The sequence below is a fragment of the Gorilla gorilla genome, chromosome X (genome assembly GCF_029281585.2).
Source record: "Gorilla gorilla gorilla isolate KB3781 chromosome X, NHGRI_mGorGor1-v2.1_pri, whole genome shotgun sequence".
NCBI lineage: Eukaryota > Metazoa > Chordata > Mammalia > Primates > Hominidae > Gorilla > Gorilla gorilla.
In genome coordinates, this window is record NC_073247.2 from 51,207,421 (window position 1) to 51,227,189 (window position 19,769).

The following is a 19,769-nucleotide window of genomic DNA, read 5'->3' on the forward strand; positions in this document are numbered from 1 at the left end:
AAAATACAAAAATTAGCCGGGTGTGGTGGCAGGCACCTGTAATCCCAGCTACTTGGGAGGCTGAGGCAGGAGAATCGCTTGAACCCAGAGGCAGAGGTTGCAGTGAGCCATGATCAGGCCACTGCACTCCAGCCTGGGCAACAGAGTGAGACTCCGTCTCAAAAACAAGAACAAAAAGCATTCTTAGTTTAAGAATAGGTTTTGTTTTGAAGATAATAGTACACTTGGAAATTCTTGTTGAAATCAATAGTGACATAGGAAAATCATGATACTAATAGCCTAGCACAAGCTGATCGCAAGCTTTTGTAATAAAGTACACTATTCTTAACAGCCTATATAAGCAAGTACCATGCTTAAGATGGGGGAGTTTCTCCTCTTGCTTTCTGAGGATGCCCTACTCTGTAACAGAGTAATCTCTAATAAACTATCTTAACTTCACTATACTCTGCGACTCACCCTGAATTCTTTCCTGTGTGAGATCCAAGACCTCATGGGGTTTGGGGCAAGACCCCTTTTCCAGTGACACTCCTGCCATGCTATGTCATTGGCTGGGAGTAAAGCAGAAAAAATTTGGCCTCAGCATGAATGCAATGGCAGATCCTGAAAGTGAGGTATCTGGAAGCTGTTGACCAACTACACTTCCTATAGCAGGTTTTCTTGAAGGGAGATCTTAGGAGCATGTTCACCTCCGTGGCTGCCTAGTGTGATTTTTCCCACTTCTTTGTCTTTGCTAACACAGTTTCTGCTATTTGAGATGCCTGACCTCCCCGTCTATTTCCCCCGAGACATGCATACTTATCTTTCAGGACTGACTTACCAGTCAGTCTTCCAAGAAGCCTTCCCTGACTGTCTATCCCAGCCCCCATTAGATGTCCCACCTTTTACATAGTTTTATCATAGCACTTAGCATTCATATTGTAATTGTCCTTCACGTATTTTGTCCCTTGCCCTTTATTGTGAGAAACCATTTCTTTGTATCTCCAGTACCTCATTCAGTGCCTGAAACATGGTAGGTGCCGAATTGTACTTTACCTTAACATTATTGCACTTCATCAGCGTTGCTCCACAAATGCCAGAAAGTACGTGTCCAAATGAAATTATTCTCTATCAATAGGCTATAGAGGTCACCGTCCTTAATGCAGTCCTTTATTCATACAATTTCCATTTTGTATTATATTTGTTCCTGTGAGAATCCATTGATAATCTCTGACAAACTGATTTACATTACAGTAAGTGGCACCCCCACTCTGACATTATTTGCATTTAAAAAAGTGAAGTCTGAAAGGGGGAATTCCTTTTACCAAAGAGGAATTTCAAGCATCTGCTGCTGGCCACTGAGGTGAATTTTTTTGAAGGGGCCAGAGGCCGTTTCAGGGAGCAACTACCAAATCATCCCATAGAAGGAGGTGATTTTATTTTGGTCATAACTAGCGACAAGAACTATCTTGAAGACTTGAGCAAAGTCCCTAAGGAGGCCTGAATTTGGAAAGACAATGGGAGTGACCGCACTAGCATTTAAAGAGACATTTTTCGTTTTCCATTTTCCGTAGCTAAATGCTCTGGTTGAATCTCTGCCCCTTCCCCCCATGTTTTTGTGTGAGAGAAATTCTGCTTCTGCTAGCAGTGCCTGGGATTCTGTCCAAACAGTGTGCTGTCAGCAGCATCAGCCAGCAGGAACGCATAATCCTCCCACCCTTTGGTTTTAGTGGGTAATGTTAACTAAGAAAATACTCCAGATTTTCCTTGTTCTCATGGTGTAACTCACTCACTTCAGACATGCCCCTTTCTCCAGTAGTTGCCCCCTATACTTGAGGAAATTTTTTTTTTTTTTTTTGCAATACAATAGCCAATTCAGGAAACTAGTCAGCATCTCCCAGGACAAAAAGGCAGCTTTTCAGACTGCAATGTCACTTTCTTTCATTACTGTCATTCCTTGGGTCAAAGGGGCACAATGACCTCAAGTTTTTAAGTTTTTAACATTTCTGAGATCGAATTGTTACAGGAAAGGGGTCCCGATCCAGATCCCAAGAGAGGGTTCTTAAATCTCGTGCAAGAAAGAATTCAGGCTGAATCCATACAGTAAAGTGAAAGCGAGTTTATTAAGAAAGGAGAGGAGTAAAAGAATGGCTACTCCATAGAGCAGCCTCAAGGTCTGCTGGTTGCCCATTTTTTGTGATTATTTCTTGATATATGCTAAACTAGGGGTGGATTATTCATGCCTCCCCTTTTTAGACAATATGGGGTAACTTCCTGATGTTGCCATGGCATTTGTAAACTGGAATGGTGCTGGTGGGAGTGTAGCAGTGAGGACGACCAGAGGTCGCTCTCGTTGCCATCTTGGTTTTGGTGGATTTTAGCTGGCTTCTTTACTGCAACTTGTTTTATCAGCAAGGTCTTGATGACACATATCTTTTGCTGACCTCCTATCTCATCCTGAGACTTAGAATGCCTTACCCATCTGGGAATGTGGCCCAGTAGGTCTCAGCCTCTTTTTACCCAGCCCCTATTTAAGATGGGGTTGCTCTGGTTCACATGCCACTGACAACACTATACTACAACCTAGTTCAAGCCAACAAAATTTATTGAAGATTTATTATATGCCAAACTGTATGATATACATAGAGCAGAAAGATTTAATTTGGCCAAAGCATACTGAGGCTCACATGGAACTGGCACTAAGGCTATAAAGAATAAATCATGGCCCCTACCTTAATTAGCTCAGTGTGGTCAGAGAGACAGTCTACAATTAGAAAATGTGATAGGCCGGGTGCAGTGGCTCACGCCTGTAATGCCAGCACTTTGGGAGGCCGAGGTAGGTGGATCACCTGAGGTCAGGAGTTTAAGACCAGCCTGGCCAACATGGCAAAACCCCGTCTCTACTAAAAATACAAAAATTAGCTGGGCATGGTGGTGGGTGCTTGTGATCCCAGCTACTCGGGAGGCTGAGGCAGGAGAATCGCTTGAACCCCTGGGAGGCAGAGGTTGCAGTGAGCCGAGAGAGACTGCACCACTGCACTCCAGCCTGGGCAACAGAGCAAGACTCCATCTCAGAAAAAAAAAAAAAAAAGAAAGGAAACAATGTGATAAGCACTATAGTGGAAGTACAGAGGAAGAAACAATACAATTTTGTTTGGGGAATGAGACTTTAAAGTTCCTTACACAGCACTGTAATAGCTTTCAGATCCTTTGCCTTATCCTACAGTAAGTAATCCACATTTTTAATTGATGTTTTTATTGAGATAATTGTGGATTCACATGTAGTTGTGTTATGTAGCTAGCTAGTCAGACATAAACAAGGCAGGAGAGGGCCTTCCCAACCAGGAATGTCAGGTGACCATCAGGTGAGGGTCAGGCAGTTGTGAACTGTCTCTCTAAAATAATAATTGGTTGCAGCCAGTGCCAGGGAAAGGCAGTCTCCCTACAGAGAGGAAAAACCTGAAACTGGTGATCAGTAGTGTCCCAATAAGATCTCAGAAGCTGGGCGAATGGGCTCAAGCATGCACACAAAATGGCAAAATGGCAAAATGGCAGAGTTTAACTGGTATATATGACTTCCTAGGGACATTTGGCTGGTAAGGGAATAATGCCTCAAGTGAGCATGCATACAACTCCAGTAAACACACGGTGCATGCTCCTCTCCCAAGTGCTGGGAAGAATCAGGGGAGAAGGGATGCAAGACCCTGGAAGTATGCCAGCATATAAAGCCCCAAGTCAAAAGGTCAAAGCACGCACTTGTCTTTCAAGTCATCCGCTTGGTCCTCTTTCAAGTGTTCTTTCCTTCCTTTTGTTCCTACTCTAAAGCTTTTTCAAGTGTACTTTCCTTCCTTTTGTTCCTGCTCTGAAGCTTTTTTCACTCCTGCTCTAAAACTTGCCTTGGTCTCTCCTTTTGCCTATGTCCCTGAGTCAAATTCTTTCTTCTGAGGAGGCAAGAATTGAGGTTGCTGCAGACCCATACGGATTTGCTGCCAATAACAGTTGTAAGAAATAATATAGAGCGATCCTTATACACTTTGTTCAGTTTCCCTCCAATGTTAACATTTTGGCAAACTATACTGTCATATCACAACTAGGATTTTCTTTTTCCAAGAGTTAGGGCCTTGCTCTGTTATCCAGGCTGGAGTGCAGTGGTACAATCATAGCTCACTGCAGCCTCCAACTCCTGGCCTCAAGCATCCCAAGTAGCTGAGACTACAGGTATGCACCACCATACCCAGCTAAGTTTAAAAAAAATTTTTTTAGAGACGAGGTCTCACTATATTGCCCAGGCTAGTCTCAAACTCCTGGCCTCAAGCAATCCTCCTGTCTCAGCCCAAAGTGCTGGGATTACAGGCATGAGCCACTGCACCTGGCACAACAATTAGGATATTGATATTGATACAATACCCTGAACCTTTTCAGATTTCTCTAGTTTTACTTGTACTCATGTATGTGTATCTGTGTATGTATGTTTGTGTGTTGTGTGTGTAAGTTCTAAACTATTTTTATTTTATTTATTTATTTATGTTTGAGATGGAGTTTCGCTCTTGTTGCCCAGGCTGGAGTGCAATGGCGCGATCTCAGCTCACTGCAACCTCTGCCTCCTGGATTCAAATGATTCTCCTTCCTCAGCCTCCCAAGTAGCTGGGATTGCAGGCATGTGCCACCACACCCAGCTAATATTGTATTTTTAGTAGAGACAGAGTTTTACCATGTTGGTCAGGCTGGTCTCGAACTCCTGACCTCAGGTGATTCACCTGCCTTGGCCTCCCAAAGTGCTGGGATTACAGGCGTGAGCCACTGCGCCCGGCCCTAAACAATTTTATCACTTGCGTAGGCTCATGTATCCACATCATTATCCATCACAGTCAAGATACAGACCATTTCCATCACTATAATGATCCCTCCTCTTGCCCTTTTATAATTATACCCACCGCCCTCTCACCCCCATTCCCCAACCACCTGCAACCACTAATCTGTTCTATGTTTTGAAAATGTTGTCATTTCAAAAAACGTTACATAAATGGGATCACACAAACCTTTTGGGTTTGGCTTCTTTTCATTCTGCATAATTCTCTGGAGATTGATCCAGGTTGTTGTGAGTATCGATAGTTTGATCCTTTTTATTGTTAAGTAGTAATAAAATACTACACAGCATAGAATTCCATGGTGTGGCATTGTTTGTTTAACCATTCATCTGTTGAAGAACAGCTGGGCTGATTCTAGTTTTAGGCTGTTACAGATAATACTTCTAAGAACATTTGTGAGTTTTGTTTGGACATGAGTCTTCATTTCTTTGGGATAAGTGTTCAGGAATACAATTACTGGGTTGTATGGCAGTTGTATATTTAGTGTTTAAAGAAACTGACAAACTGTTTTCCAAAGTGGCTATATCATTTTTGTATTCCCACCAGTAATCTATGAGTGATCTAGTTTCTCCGCATCCTCCCCAGCATTTGGTGTTGTCAGTCTTTTTAATTTGTATCCAGTCAGATATATGTGTAGTGATATCTCAGTGTGTGTTAATTTGTATTTCTCTAATGGCTAATCATGTTCAACGTCTTTTTATATGCCTATTTGCCATCTATATATCCTCTTCAGTGAAGTGTCTCTTCATGTCTTTTGCCTATTTTCCAGTTGAATTGTTTGTTCTCTTACTGTTGGGTTTGAGAGTTGTTAAAAAAAGATGTTCTAGATGGTAGTCCTTTGTCAAATATGTGGTTCACAAATATTTTCTCCCAGGCTGTAACTTGTCTTTTTATTCTCTTCACTTGGGCTTTCACAGAACAAAAGTTTTTTTAATTTCAGTGAGGTACAGTTTATCAATGTTTCCTTTTATAGCTTATGCTTTTGGTATCAAGTCTAAGACTCTGCCTAGCTCTAGATCCAGAGGATCATCTCCTATTTTTTTTCTCTAAAAGGCACTTCATGAAAGCCTGTTACTAATTTCAGAGAAATCACACCAGAGCTTAGGGAAAGACAGGCAGTAAGCTAGAATTTAATAACAACACTGTATTAGTCAGCTTGGGTTGCCATAATAAAATACCACAGACTGGGTAGCTTAAACAACAGAAATTTATTTTCTCACAGTTCTGAAGGCTACAAGTTCAAGATCAAGGTGCCATCAGGATTGGTTTCTAGTGACGCCTCTCTTTCTGGCAGGTAGATAGCGGCCCTTCTTGTAATGTCCTCACCTGGCCTTTCCTCTGTGTGCATCAAGAGAAAGAGAGAGACAAAGAGAGAGATAGAGAGTCAGAGAGAGAGACAGAGAGAGTGAGAGAGAGCACTCTGGTTTCTCTTCCTTTTCACATAAGGCACACGTCCTGTGGGATTAGGGCCCCACCCTTATGACCTCATTTAACCTTAATTACTTCCCTAAAAGGCCCTATCTCCAAATACAGTCACATTGAGGATTAGGGCTTCACCATATGAATTTGGGAGTGGGGGCACAATTCAATCCATAACAAACACTTGCAGTTACAGAGCACTGACAGAGCTTCTTTGGACCATCTGTGCTGGTTCCCACAGCCAGCACTATGTGCGGGCATAGGTGCCAGTTATGTGCTCATCTGCTTCGTGTGTTTCTATTCCCTTCTCCCTCCCTGGTTTTCTGGGAATCACCCCTGCCCCTCCCACTTTGGTAATGAGGTTATTACCCTAAGAACTACTAACTTAGTACAGTGTGCCCATGGCACCCTGGGGACAGTTGATGAATCCAGGAAAGGGATTAGATGCAAGCTGTACCAATCACAATCCTTCTCTGGAAATTGTGGCTTTTATTATTTTTTTCATTTTTGGTATTGTCTATAGAGACTCTTAACACTTAAACTCACTTTAGCTCTTCTATCTAACTAAGGAAATCTAAATTTGTGGGCCTTTGGTGGAGGCCATTTTCTGTCATATAGACTAGGAAACAGGGATGACAGGGTTGCTGTAAGAAAGAAAATGGAGCAGGCTGGATGCAGTGGCTCATGCATGTAATCCCAGCACTTTGGGAGGGTCGAGGTCAGGAGTTCGAGACCAGCCTGGCCAACATGATGAAACCCCATCTCTACTAAAAAAAAAAAAAAAATTAGCCAGGTGTGGCAGCACATGCCTGTAATCTCAGCTACTCGGGAGGCTGAGGCAGGAGAATCACCCGAACCTAGGAGGCAGAGGTTGCAGTGAGCCGAGATTGTGCCATTGCACTCCAGCCTGGGCAGTAGAGTAAGACTCCGTCTCAAAAAAAAAAAAAAAAAAAAAAAGAAAAAGAAAATGGAGCAGATGGAAAAAGAAAGAGGCAGAAACAAGGGACAGAGAACATTCTAGCCCTAACTTCTTTCCCGCTTTATCCTGCCCTTGTGTTTTATGAAACACCCAGGAATAAATTGCCCTTTTTGCTTTAAGGAAGTTGAAGGAGTAGGAAACGATGGGGAAGAAAAAGAAACCTCACTTGTAACCGTAATAGGTTTGCTGCCCAATGTGAGGGACAAATCAATAGGCTGTGACACTGGGTTGCAGCAGAGAAAGAGGTTTAATCGCAGGGTCACCAAATGAGGAGATGGAAAGGAACCTCAAATTCATATCTTTGAGGAGTTTGGGGCTAGGGATTTCAAGGGTGTTGGAGGAGGCCGAAGTGTTGAATTGTTGATGGGTTGAAGAGTGCAGGGTGAAGTCATGGGACAGGGAGAAGAAACAGCTGTATTCTCATGCTGATTCGGTTCCTCTGTGGGGGTCTTCAAACTGGTTGGCATCAGTTGTCCTAATGGAATTCAGAATCTGAAAAACACACTAAGCAATTATTATTATTATTATTGTTTTGAGACAGAGTCTCGCTCTGTCACCCAGGCTGGAGTGCAGTGGGGCGCAATCTCGGCTCACTGCAACCTCTGCCTCCCGGGTTCAAGCAATTCTCCTCCCTCAGCCTCCCGAGTAGCTGGAATTACAGGCGTGCACCACCACGCCCGGCTAATTTTTATATTTTTTGTAGAGACGGGGTTTTACCATGTTGGCCAGGCTAGTCTCGAATTCCTGACCTCAAGTGACCCGCCCGCCTCAGCCTCCCAAAGTGCTGGGATTACAGGTGCGAGCCATTGCGCCTGGCCTTAAGTAATTCTTAAACAAAAACCTTATGATTCTAATGTCAGAAATCCTATCTATAAGAACAGTGGAGATGAAAATGGTCAGTATCTAGTCCTACATGACTTTCGGTTGCAAGGAAATGGGCCAAAGTGCAGCCTGATTAATGCTTAATTATAACTACATTTCTGTCCTGAATTATTCTTAATTCTGCCTGTGAAGACAGCTTCACACTGAACTCCTGTCCCATCTCTTTTCCCTGCCTATCCCAGTGACACTTTTAGTACCTTTAAAACTAACCTTCTAAGTTAGCATATTCTATAGAGCACCTCTTTCCAATAAAATATAATGCAAGCCACATATGTAGTTTTCAGTTTTCTGGAAGCCACATTTCAAAAAGTAAAAAGAAACAGGTTAAATTTTAATATTTTATTTAACTCAGTATAACTACAATATTATCATTTCAACATGTAATCATTTCAACATGCACTCTGAATTTTAAAAATTACCCCAGGTGATTATCATTCAAAAGGTTTGGCAAATAGGATTGTCCATTGCCTCAAGAGCCTTAGAAATTCCTCTGGGAAGTAGAAGCTGAAAGAGGAAGGGTCCCCAGCCAGGCTAAACTCTGGGCTTTAATGGGGCTTCTTTGTGGCAGCTCTGAGCTCTGGGAACCAGGGCAACCATGTGAGAATTCCAGGTTTCAACTTGTAACCAACTTGACCACCTCCCTAAATAAGTCTGATTCTCGTTAACCACTAAGAGCTAAGAGTAGACACTCTCTTCCTCATGAACATCATTTATCTGTCTGTGCATCTGTTTGTTCATCCATCTGTCTACATATCTACTTTATCTACTATCTAATCTTTTGATGGGCTCTAGTGTCAGAAATCTCTGTATTTTTATCTGTGCCTCTTATTAGCTCTGGGACTTTGGGCAAATTCAACTTCTCTGAGTTCCTCTTTTTACACCTTAAAAATGGGCATAATAATGTTACTACCTGCCTACCAATCATAGAATGAGGATTAAATGAGTCAAGTATTCTTAAATGTGAGGACGAAAGGCACAGTGGCCTATGTTAAGCGTTCCATGAATGGTGGCCACTATTATGCAGAGATCTCCTCTCTGCAGGACTCATAGCTTTCTAACAGCTAATGGGAAGAACAGAAAAGGCCACATACAAGAGATTAAGAAACAGAGACACTTCAAATTTTGATGTGTTACAATACCTAAGGCTTAGCACAAAACTTCCATGGGTCTCCACGTAAAGACCAAAATAAAATTAAGGTCCTTTCCTTGTCTTAGCATCTATTTGCATTGTAAATTTTAGCTTGGGCTATTCAAATGAAATTCTTCTTGTGCAGTTGGTCTTTCTCTTTCTGCAGCTCTTTTAACATTTTCATTGAACACACCTACTTTCCATTCTCTCTACAAGTCACGAGCCTTTGCTTCTGTCATTCCAAGTGATTTTCTTCTGGAGCATACATAAGTAATTTTAAACAGTGGCCCTGGAAACGGCTTTTACTGTGAGAAAAAACTCCTAAGGTGATATGTAAGTAGGTTTAGCTGGAGTCCACCCACATCCCCACAGAGCTAAATCCCCCTGTTACAGTAGAAAGGAGGACTTCAGAAAGAGAAATAAACTGCAGAAATTTCAAACTAAAAGGGACTTTAGAAAACATTTAACACAATTTTTCCTAAATATTGCACCACCAAGCACCTGCCCAGCCCACACTTGCACAGTAGCCCTCATTATGTTGCAATATGGTTGGTAGTGTGCCTATCTTGTCTGCTACCTTCTGAGATTGTGAAAAGAGGGATCAAGTCTTACTCATCTGAACCCCCAGCACCATACTCGATACATAGTAGGTAGTGAGTAAATGTCTGATAAATGAGTGAAAATGCTTTGGGACTTGTAACAATCTATTTCTAAAAGATCCATTAATAAAAGATCAGAGTGAGGTCTTTATGTCCCATCATTTTTGCTTTCCAGGGCTTGTCTTTGTTCTCTGTTATGGTTTTACACTTCCTGGGGCTCAGTTTCTGTAACATGTGGCTGACATTTTAAGTGGCATTTAAAATGTGGCTGACTGAGGACCCAGGCATAATGTGAAACATAATTATCTGGTGAGGATTTCAAAGTATTACAGAATTAAAAATTCTCAACCTATCGCATCTTTAGAATGGCCATTTTCACTACCAAGTGGAAAGAACCTGCCTGAGAATGAAGCTTACACAGAGGAAATCAATATTAAGTGAAGGAGAGAAAGGTGTCTTTCTGATGACATCATCTGAGTACCTGGATCCAGCCATACTTGAATGAAGTCAGTACACCTGCACTTTTCTCTTATATGAACTGATATATTGGCTTTCCATTTAAGCCAGATCAAGTTAGGCTTTGGTCACCTGTCACCAAAAGAACATTGATGAATAAACATCAAACAAGCCCAGTGCTGTGGCTCACACCTGTAATCCCAGCACTTTGGGAGGCTGAGGCGGGTGGATCACTTGAGGTCAGGAGTTCCAGATCAGCCTGGCCAACATGGCGAAACCCTGTCTTTACTAAAAATAGAAAAATTAGCCGGGCGTGGTGGCACACGCCTGTGATTCCAGCTACTTGGGAGGCTGAGGCACAAGAATCACTTGAACCCGGGAGGCGGAGGTTGCAATGAGTCGATATTGTGCCATTGCACTCCAGCCTGGGTGACAGAGTGAGACTCTGTCTCAAAGAAAAAAAAAAAAAAAGACCAAACAATTAGAGCACAATAAAAGCTAACATATAATAGGACTTGGGCAGGGCATGATTACTGTTGTAATCATAAAAAAAAAAAAGAAGGACTTCGTGGCTGGTAGACTATAACAGAACAGTATAGTATAGTATAGTACAGTACAGTACAGTACAGTATAGTATAGTATAGTTTAGTATACAATAACAGCATATTAGACAAGAAGGGAAGAAGGGTTGGCCAAGCACAGTGCTAGCCTTTATCCTCTTGTAAGGTTAAGAGGGCTGGTAGAAGGGGAGGAAATCAATATTGTGCAAGACTGTTAGATTTGGACAGTCATCCAAGCATACCCTAGCATCTGGACTGAAGGTACTCTATTCTCTTTTTTTTAGGGGCAGGGGCAGGGTCTTGCTCCATTGCCCAGGCTGGAGTTTTATTCTAGTCTCTAGTCTAGAGCAGTGGTTCTCAACCTTGGCTGCACATTAGAATCACTTGGTGAGTTTTAAAAAAAATCCAGATACCCAAGCTGAACCAGACCATCTGAATCAGAATCACTGGAAGCAAGACCCAGATATCATTATTTTTTTAAAAAACTCCCCAGATGATTCCACTGTGCAGCCAAGGTTGAGAACAAATGCCCTGGGGCAGTACTTCTCAAATTTTAATGTGTATTTGAATCTTGTTTTAACAAGATTCAGACACAATAGGTCTGGAATGAAGCCCAGAATTTAGAGTGTTAAATGTAGTTTAGGATGGTGGTGCTGGTGGTAGAAGGGTGTTCTTTCCAACTCATCCAGCCAGATTTCCCAGAAATAACCTTGGACAGCTAAGTGTGGTGAAAGATTGATGGACTGCATGATTATACCAGGTCTGACACAGGATATAGGGTGACAAACTGTCCTACTTTGCCTAGGACCCAGGGGTTTCCTGGGACACAGGGCTTTCTCTACTAAATGAGGAAAGTCCTGGGCAAACCAGGATGGTTGGTTACCCTATCCATCTCTGACCCTCAGTGAAGTTCTGATCACTGTTATAAAGCTTTTCCCACCAAACAGACACCATTGGTAAAGGGGGCAAATTGGACCTCAGAGGATGATTCTAGGAAAAGAGAAGGGAATCACTGGGTATATAATTTTCCTTGAGGCCATCAATAGATGGGCAAGAGAAGGAAAACAGGCTTCACCTGGCTCACAGGCACCTGTCAAAGAACAAAATTTCAGCAAATCGAGTTTTTAAAGACGAATTGGCTTTTATCAGTGATTCATGAACTGGGCAGCATCCAGTCTACAAAATAGAAAAAAGCTCTAATGAGCTGAGAAGAGTGGGTGGGCTTTATAGGCAGAAAAGGTTGAAGAAAACAGAAACAAGGGACAGAGAGTTGGTTATTTCAGTTACTTTCCTTATAGGGAATCATGTTGGCTTAGTGGGTTTGGGCTATCATCTTTCTCCTGATTCTTTGGAAGGTCAGATCTTACACAAGTAAACAGCTTAGGTTTCAGTTTGGTGATGTGGAACCCTAGCATGAGTGATTCCATTTTGAGTTGATATGTTGGAGCCTAGTGCAGGAGCTCAGTCCAAATCAATGGCCTCCCATAAATTTTATTTAACACACCTATGCAAAATAGGGCAGACCTGGGGATAGAATAGTCTTTGTTTAGACTAAATGTTTGTGTCCCCTCAGAATTCATATTTTGAAATCCTAACACCCAATGTGATGGTATTAAGAAGTGGAACCTTTGGGAGATGATTAGGTTATGAGGACTCTGCCCCCATGAATGGGAATAGTACCCTTATAAAAGAGACCCCAGAGAGTTCACTTGTCACTCATGCCATGTGAGGACACAGCAAGCAGACAGCTGTCTAGGAACCAGAAAGCAGGCCCTCCCCAGATATTGATCTGCTGGCACTGTGATCTTGGACATCCAGCCTCCAAAACTGTGAGAAATAAATTTCTGTTGATTATAAGTCACCTAGTCTGTGGTATTCTGTTATAACAACCCAAATGGACTATGAAAGTCTCTTGTCTTGGTTTTTTTTTTTTTTAGATGGAGTCTTGCTCTGTCGCTCAGACTGGAGTGCAGTGGCGCAATCTCAGCTCACTGCAACCTCCACCTCCCGGGTTCAAGTGATTCTTGTGCCTCAGCCTCCCGAGTAGCTGGGATTACAGGCGCCCACCACCAAGCCCAGCTAATTTTTGTATTTTTAGTAGACACGGGGTTTCTCAATGTTGGCCAGGCTGGACTCCTGACCTCAAGTGATCCGGCTGCCTCAGCTTCCCAAAGTGCTGGGATTACAGGGGTGAGCCACCACGGCTGGCCAAGTTTTTTGTTTTAACATGGAGAAATTGGAGGCTTCTTACTAATAAGGAGATTCAAACTAGAGTGTACAGCAGAATTACCTGGAGAGCACGTGAAAAATGAAAACTTGACCCCCCACCAAGAAATTATAATTTAAAAGGTTAAAGGGCTTTTTAAACTAGCATTCCAGGTGATTCCAGGCCACACTCTGAGAAACACTGAACTAAAGGGCATATCTGCTGGTGGTTTGGTCTGTTAAGAAAAGCTTTCCTGCTCAAGGCATGAGTTGACCCAGAGAGACTCAGCAGAACTGGTAGGTGATGGTAAAGTTTCACACAGCAGTTCCAGCAAATATTTAATGAATGGATAATTCTAACGCTTTTAGAGTTCCAGAGCATAGACAAAGAAGGAAATAGAATTCTATTAAGCTATAATACTGAAATAAAATCTAGCAAAAATAACACACAAAATAAAACTGCAAACAAATCTCACCCATTAATATCAATGTAAAAATCCTAAATAAAATATTTGCAAACAAAATTCAGCAGCATATTAAAAAAAAAAAATTATTTGGCCAGCCCCGGTGGCTCACGCCTGTAATCCCAGCATTTTGGGAGGCCAAGGCAGGTGGATCACCTGAGGTCAGGAGTTCGAGACCAGCCTGGCCAAACCCCATCTCTACTAAAAACAAAAATTAGCCTGTCGTGGTGGCACGTGCCTGTAATCCTAGCTAGCTACTCAGGAGGCTGAGGCAGCAGAATCACTTGAACCAAGGAGGTGGAGGTTGCAGTGAGCCGAGATGGCGCCACTGCACTCCAGCCTGGGTAACAGAGCAAGAAGACTCTGTCTCAAAAATAAATAAATAAATAAATAAATTGCTGTCGCCAAGTGGGGTTTATACTAAGAATGGAAGGATCGTTCAGTGTGCAGAAATTTATTACTATGATGTGATATTAATAGAGCAAAAAAATCACACACTTATCTTTATGATCATGTAACAGCATTCAATAAAATTTAGCATCTACTCTTACTGCTTTTGTAAAGGTCCGTTATGAGCTGGGTATTAAATGATCTACCAAGCCACAAGCTTGGACATACGTAGCATTTTTTCATTAAAAAACTGAAGTGGAATATATGAAACCAGGCAGAAGCGTACTTACTGAGTTTTTCAATGTTTAATTTTTGCGGGTACATAGTAGGTGTATATGTTTATGGAGTACATAGTTGTTTTGATACAGGCATGCAATGCATAATAGTCACATTATGGAAAATGAGATATCTATCCCTTCTAGCATTTATCCTTTGTATTACAATCAAACTATATATTTTTAGTTATTTTTAAATGTACAATTAAATTATTATTGGCTATAGTCACCCTGTAGTGCTATCATATACTAGGACTTATTCATTCTTTCTATGTTTTATATACCCATTAACCATCTTCACCTTCCCCCAACCCCCAACTACCCTTCCCAGCCTCTGGGAAGAGTATCTACTCTCTATTTACATGTGTTCAATTGTTCTGATTTTTAGCTCCCACAAATAAGTAAGAACATGTGATGTTTGTCTTTCTGTGCCTGGCTTATTTTACTTAGCATAATGACCTCCCGTTCCATCCATGTTGTTGCAAATGACAGGATCTCTTTTTTTTTTTTTGAGACAGAGTTTCACTCTTGTTGCCCAGGCTGAAGTGCAATGGCGCAATCTCGGCTCACTGCAACCTCCACCTCCCGGGTTCAAGCAATTCTCCTGCCCGAGTAGCTGGGATTACAGGCATGCACCACCACACCTGGCCAATTTTTTTTGTATTTTTTTTTAGTAGAGACGGGGTTTCTCCATGTTGGTCAGGCTGGTCTCAAACTCCCGACCTCAGGTGATCCACCGGCCTCGGCCTCCCAGAGTGCTGGGATTACAGGTGTGAGCCACTGTGCCCAGTCAATCTCATTATTTTTTATGGCTGAATAATACTCTACTGTGTTTAAGTACCACATTTTCTTTATCCATTCATCTGTTGCTTCCAAATCTAAGCTATTGTGAAAAGTGCTGCAACAAGCATGGGAGTGCAGAGATATCACTTCAATGTACTGATTTCCTTTCTTTTAGGTATATAGCCAGCAGAGGGATTGCTGGATCATATGGTAGCTCTAGTTTTAGTTTTCTGAGGAACCTTCAAACTTTTCCCTATAGGGGTTGTACTAATTTATATTCTCACCAACAGTGTACAAGAGTTCCCTTTTCTCCACATCCTCATCAGCATTTGTTATTGCTTGTCTTTTGGATATAAATGATTTAAGCTGGATATCCAGTTTTCCCAGCACCATTTATTGAAGACACTGTCTTTTCCTCCAGTATATGTTCTTGGTACCTTTGTCAATGAGTTCCTTGTAGGTGTGTGGATTCGTTTCTGAGTTCTCTATTCTACTTCATTGGTCTATGTTTCTGTTTTAATGCCAGTATCATACTGTTTTGGTTACTACAGCTCTGTAGTATAATTTGAAGTCAGGTAATATGATTCATCCAGTTTTGTTCTTTTTGCTTAGAATAGCTTTGGCTATTCTGGGTCTTTTGTTGTTCCATATAAGTTTTAGGATTGTTTTTCTATTTCTGTGAAGAATGTCATTGGTATTTTGATGGGGATTGCTTTAAATCTGTAGATTGCTTTGGGTGGTATAAACATTTTAACAATATTGATTCTTCCAATCCGTGAACATGGAATATCTTTACTGTTTTGTGTGTCTTTAGTGCCTCTTTCAGTGATATGAAATTAAAACTATGAGGATTCACAGATACTGTGAGTGCTTATCTGATTTTTGGTTCACATGAAGGTGCTCTTTTTGTGTAGTTGTTAATTTGGTGTCCTTGCAAGGGGGGACAATTGATGCAGACTTCTATTCCACCATCTTGCTCCCTATGTGTATCCCAAGCATGTTTGGAAAGCAAGAGAAAACTACACTAGCAGGTGGCTCAGACTCCCATGGTATCTGCTCTTACCACGGTTGTGTCTCTCCTTCAGTCCATACTTCATGGCTTCCATTTCCTATGACCTGTTATCAGAGGAGGAAAAGGCCTGGGTCTGCCTCCCTAATGGATCTGTATATGTCTTAGTCCATTTTATGTTGCTTATAACAGAATACCTGAAACTGGGTAATTTATGAAAAAAGGGAATTTTTTTCTTACAGTTATGGGGCTGAGAAGTCCAAGGCCAAGGGGCCACATCTGGTGAAGACACTCCTGCTCCTGCTGGAGAGGACTCTCTGCAGGGTCCCAAGGCAGTGCAAGGCATCATATGCTGAAGGGGCCAAGCATGCTAGTGAAGGTCTCTCTTCCTCTTCTTATAAAGCCATCAGTTCCCCCCACCAAAAGAAAAAGAAAAAAAAAAGCCAACAGTCCCACTCCTGTGATAATCCATTAATCCATTAATGGATTAATCCATTTATGAGGGCAGAGCCCGCATGACCTAATCACCTCCTAAAGTCCCCACTTCTCAATACTGCCACATTGGAGATTAAGTTTCAACATGAGCTTTAGAGGGGATAGTCATTCAAATCATAGCATTTTGTTCCTGGCCCCCAAAACTCATGTCTTTCTCACATATAAATAAATTTCTTCCATCCCCATGGCCCCAAAGTCTTAACTTATTCCATCACCAACTCAAAAATACAAAGTCTAGAGGCTCATCTATGAGCCTGTGAAATCAAAACAAGCTGTCTACTTTCAAGACACATTGATGGTACAGACGTAAAAGGGAGAATAGGCAAAAAGAAAGAAGTAACGGGCCCCAAGCAACTCTGAAACCCAGCAGGGCAGACATTAAATCTTAAAGCTGGGGAATAAACTCTTTTGATTCCACGTGTTACCTCCTGGACACACTGGGGCCTCAGGCAACCCCACCCCTATTGCTTTGCTAGGTACAGCCCCTGTGGCTGCTCCAGGTTGAGGTCTGGTGCCTGAAGCATTCCCAGGTGGACATTTTATGCTGCCAGTGACTCCACAGTTCTGGGGTCATCATGGGAGTCCTAGTCCCATGGCTCTACCAGACATGACCCTAGTGGGGACTCTCTGTGGTAGCCTCACTTCCACAGCTCCACTAGACATTGCCCTGATGAGGACTCTCTGTGGCAGCTCTGACCCCACACTTCTGCACAGCATTGCTCTAGTGAGGGTTCTGTGCAGTGGCTCTGCCTCTGACAAGTCATTGCCTGGGCCCCCAGGCTTTCAGTGACATTCTTTCAAATCTGCATGGAGGCTGCCAAGGCTCCGCAGCTCTTGCTTTCTGAACGCCTGAAGAATTAGCACCATGTGGATGCTGCCAAGGCTTAAAACTTGTATCTTTTTGGGTAGTGGGTCGATCTGCACCTGGGGCTGCTTGAGCCATGGCTGGGGGGGCCAAGAAGCACTGTGCCAGAGTGTGGGGAGCAGAGTCTTGAGGCAGCCCTGGGCGGCAAGCCCGTAGAGGGTGCCTCAGGCCCATCCCCTGAAGCCATTCTTCCTTCGCAGGCTTCTGGGCCTGTGATGGGAGGGGCAGCCTCAAAGTCCTCTGAAATGCCTCTGGGGGTCTTCCATTGTCTTGAGGAATAGCACCTGGCTCCCTTCTAGCTATGCTAATTTCTTTGGCAAACAGTCACTGGGCTACACTCTTGGTTTCCTCTGCTGAAAATGCTCTTCCATTCTCTACTACATGGCGAGGCTGAGAGTTTTCCAAACCTTTTCAATTTGCTTTCCTTTTTATTATAAATTCCATCTTTAAGTTATGTTTTCCCTCTTGTAGCTTAATGTAAGCAGTTAAAAGTAGCCATGCCGCCCATCGTCTGGAATGTGAGGAGCACCTATGCCCGGCCACCCCGTCTGGGAAGTGAGGAGCGCCTCTGCCCGGCCGCCACCCCGTCTGGGAGGTGAGGAGCATCTCTGCCCAGCCGCCACCCCATCTGGGAGGTGAGGAGCGTCTCTGCCTGGCCGCCCCGTCTGGGAAGTGAGGAGCGCCTCTACCTGGCCGCCCCGTCTGGGAAGTGAGGAGCGCCTCTGCCCGGCCACCCCGTCTGGGAAGTGAGGAGTGCCTCTGCCTGGCCGCCCCGTCTGGGAAGTGAGGAGCGCCTCTGCCCGGCCACCCTGTCTGGGAAGTGGGCGCCTCTGCCCGGCCGCCCTGTCTGGGAGGTGAGGGGCGTCTCTGCTCGGCCGCCCCATCTGGGAGGTGAGGAGCGCCTCTGCCCGGCGGCCCCATCTGGGAGGTGGGGAGTGCCTCTGCCCGGCCGCCCATCATCTGGGATGTGAGGTGTGCCTCTGCCCGGCTGCCCCGTCTGGGAAGTGAGGAGCACCTATGCCTGGCTGCCCCGTCTGGGAAGTGAGGAGTGCCTCTGCCCGGCCGCCCCGTCTGGGAAGTGAGGAGCGTGTATGCCCGGCCGCCCCGTCTGGGAAGTGTACCCAACAGCTCCAAAGAGACAGCGACCATCGAGAACGGGCCATGATGACGATGGCGGTTTTGTCGAAAAGAAACGGGGGAAATGTGGGGAAAAGAAAGAGAGATCAGATTGTTACTGTGTCTGTGTAGAAAGAAGTTGACATAGGAGACACCATTTTGTTCTGTACTAAGAAAAATTCTTCTGCCTTGGGATGCTGTTAATCTATAACCTTACCCCCAACCCCGTGCTCTCTGAAACATGTGCTGTGTCAACTCAGGGTTAAATGGATTAAGGGCGGTGCAAGATGTGCTTTGTTAAACAGATGCTAGAAGGCAGCATGCTCGTTAAGAGTCATCAGCACTCCCTAATCTCAAGTACCCAGGGACACAAACACTGCTGAAGGCCGCAGGGACCTCTGCCTAGGAAAACCAGAGACCTTTGTTCACGTGTTTATCTGCTGACCTTCTCTCCACTATTATCCTATGACCCTGCCACATCCCCCTCTCTGAGAAACACCCAAGAATGATCAATAAATACTAAAAAATAAAAATAAAAATTTAAAAAATAAATAAATAAATAAATAAAAAATAAAGTAGCCATGCAGCAGCCTAAATGCTTTGCTGCTTCAGTATTTCTTCTGCCAGATACCCTACATCATTACTCTCCAGCTCAGCCTTCCACAAAGCCCTTGGGGATAGACACAGTTCAGCCAACTTCTTTGTTCATTTATAACAAGAACAGCCTTTACTCCAGGTTTCAATACCTTGTTTTTCAGTTCCATCTGAAACCTCATCAGAATGGCCTTTACTGACCATATCTTTATCAATATTCTGGTCACGACCACTTAACCAATCCTAAGGAGTTCCCAACTTTCCCTAGTCTTCTTGTTTTCTAAGCCCTCACCAGAATTGCCCTTAATGCTCTGTTCACGGAAATACAGGCTTTTTCTAGCTTGCTCCTCCAAACTTTTCCAGCCTCTCCCCATTATCAGTTCCAAAGATGCTTCCCCATTTTTAGGTATTTGTTATTAGCAACAACTCCACTTTTGGTACCAATTTTCTTAGTCCCTTTTTTCTATTGCTTATAACAGAATGCCTGAAACTAGGTAAGTTATTTTTAAAAGGAATTTATTTCTTACAGTTATGGAGGTGGAGAAGTTCAGGGTCAAGGGGCTGTATCTGGTAAGGGGCTGTATCTGGTGAGGGCCTTCTTGCTGGTGGGGACTCTCTGCAGAGTCCTGAGGCAATGCAGGGCATTACATGGTGAAGCAGCTGAGCATGCCAGCTCAGGTCTCTCCTCCTCTTTTTATAAAGCCA

The 19,769-nt window shown here is 43.3% G+C and overlaps 1 protein-coding gene across 1 annotated transcript in view; it reads left to right on the plus strand.

Moving 5' to 3' along the window:
• Positions 1 to 19,126, plus strand: part of LOC101132325 (putative E3 ubiquitin-protein ligase makorin-4) — a 28,844-nt gene extending 9,718 nt beyond the window's left edge. Inside the window, exon 2 of the mRNA XM_019019088.3 lies at positions 17,826 to 19,126. Within this exon, the coding sequence (XP_018874633.2) occupies positions 17,826 to 17,830 (5 nt within the window). The 3' untranslated portion in view covers positions 17,831 to 19,126. The remainder of the gene's footprint in view (positions 1 to 17,825) is intronic.
• The last annotated feature ends 643 nt before the right edge of the window (positions 19,127 to 19,769 follow it).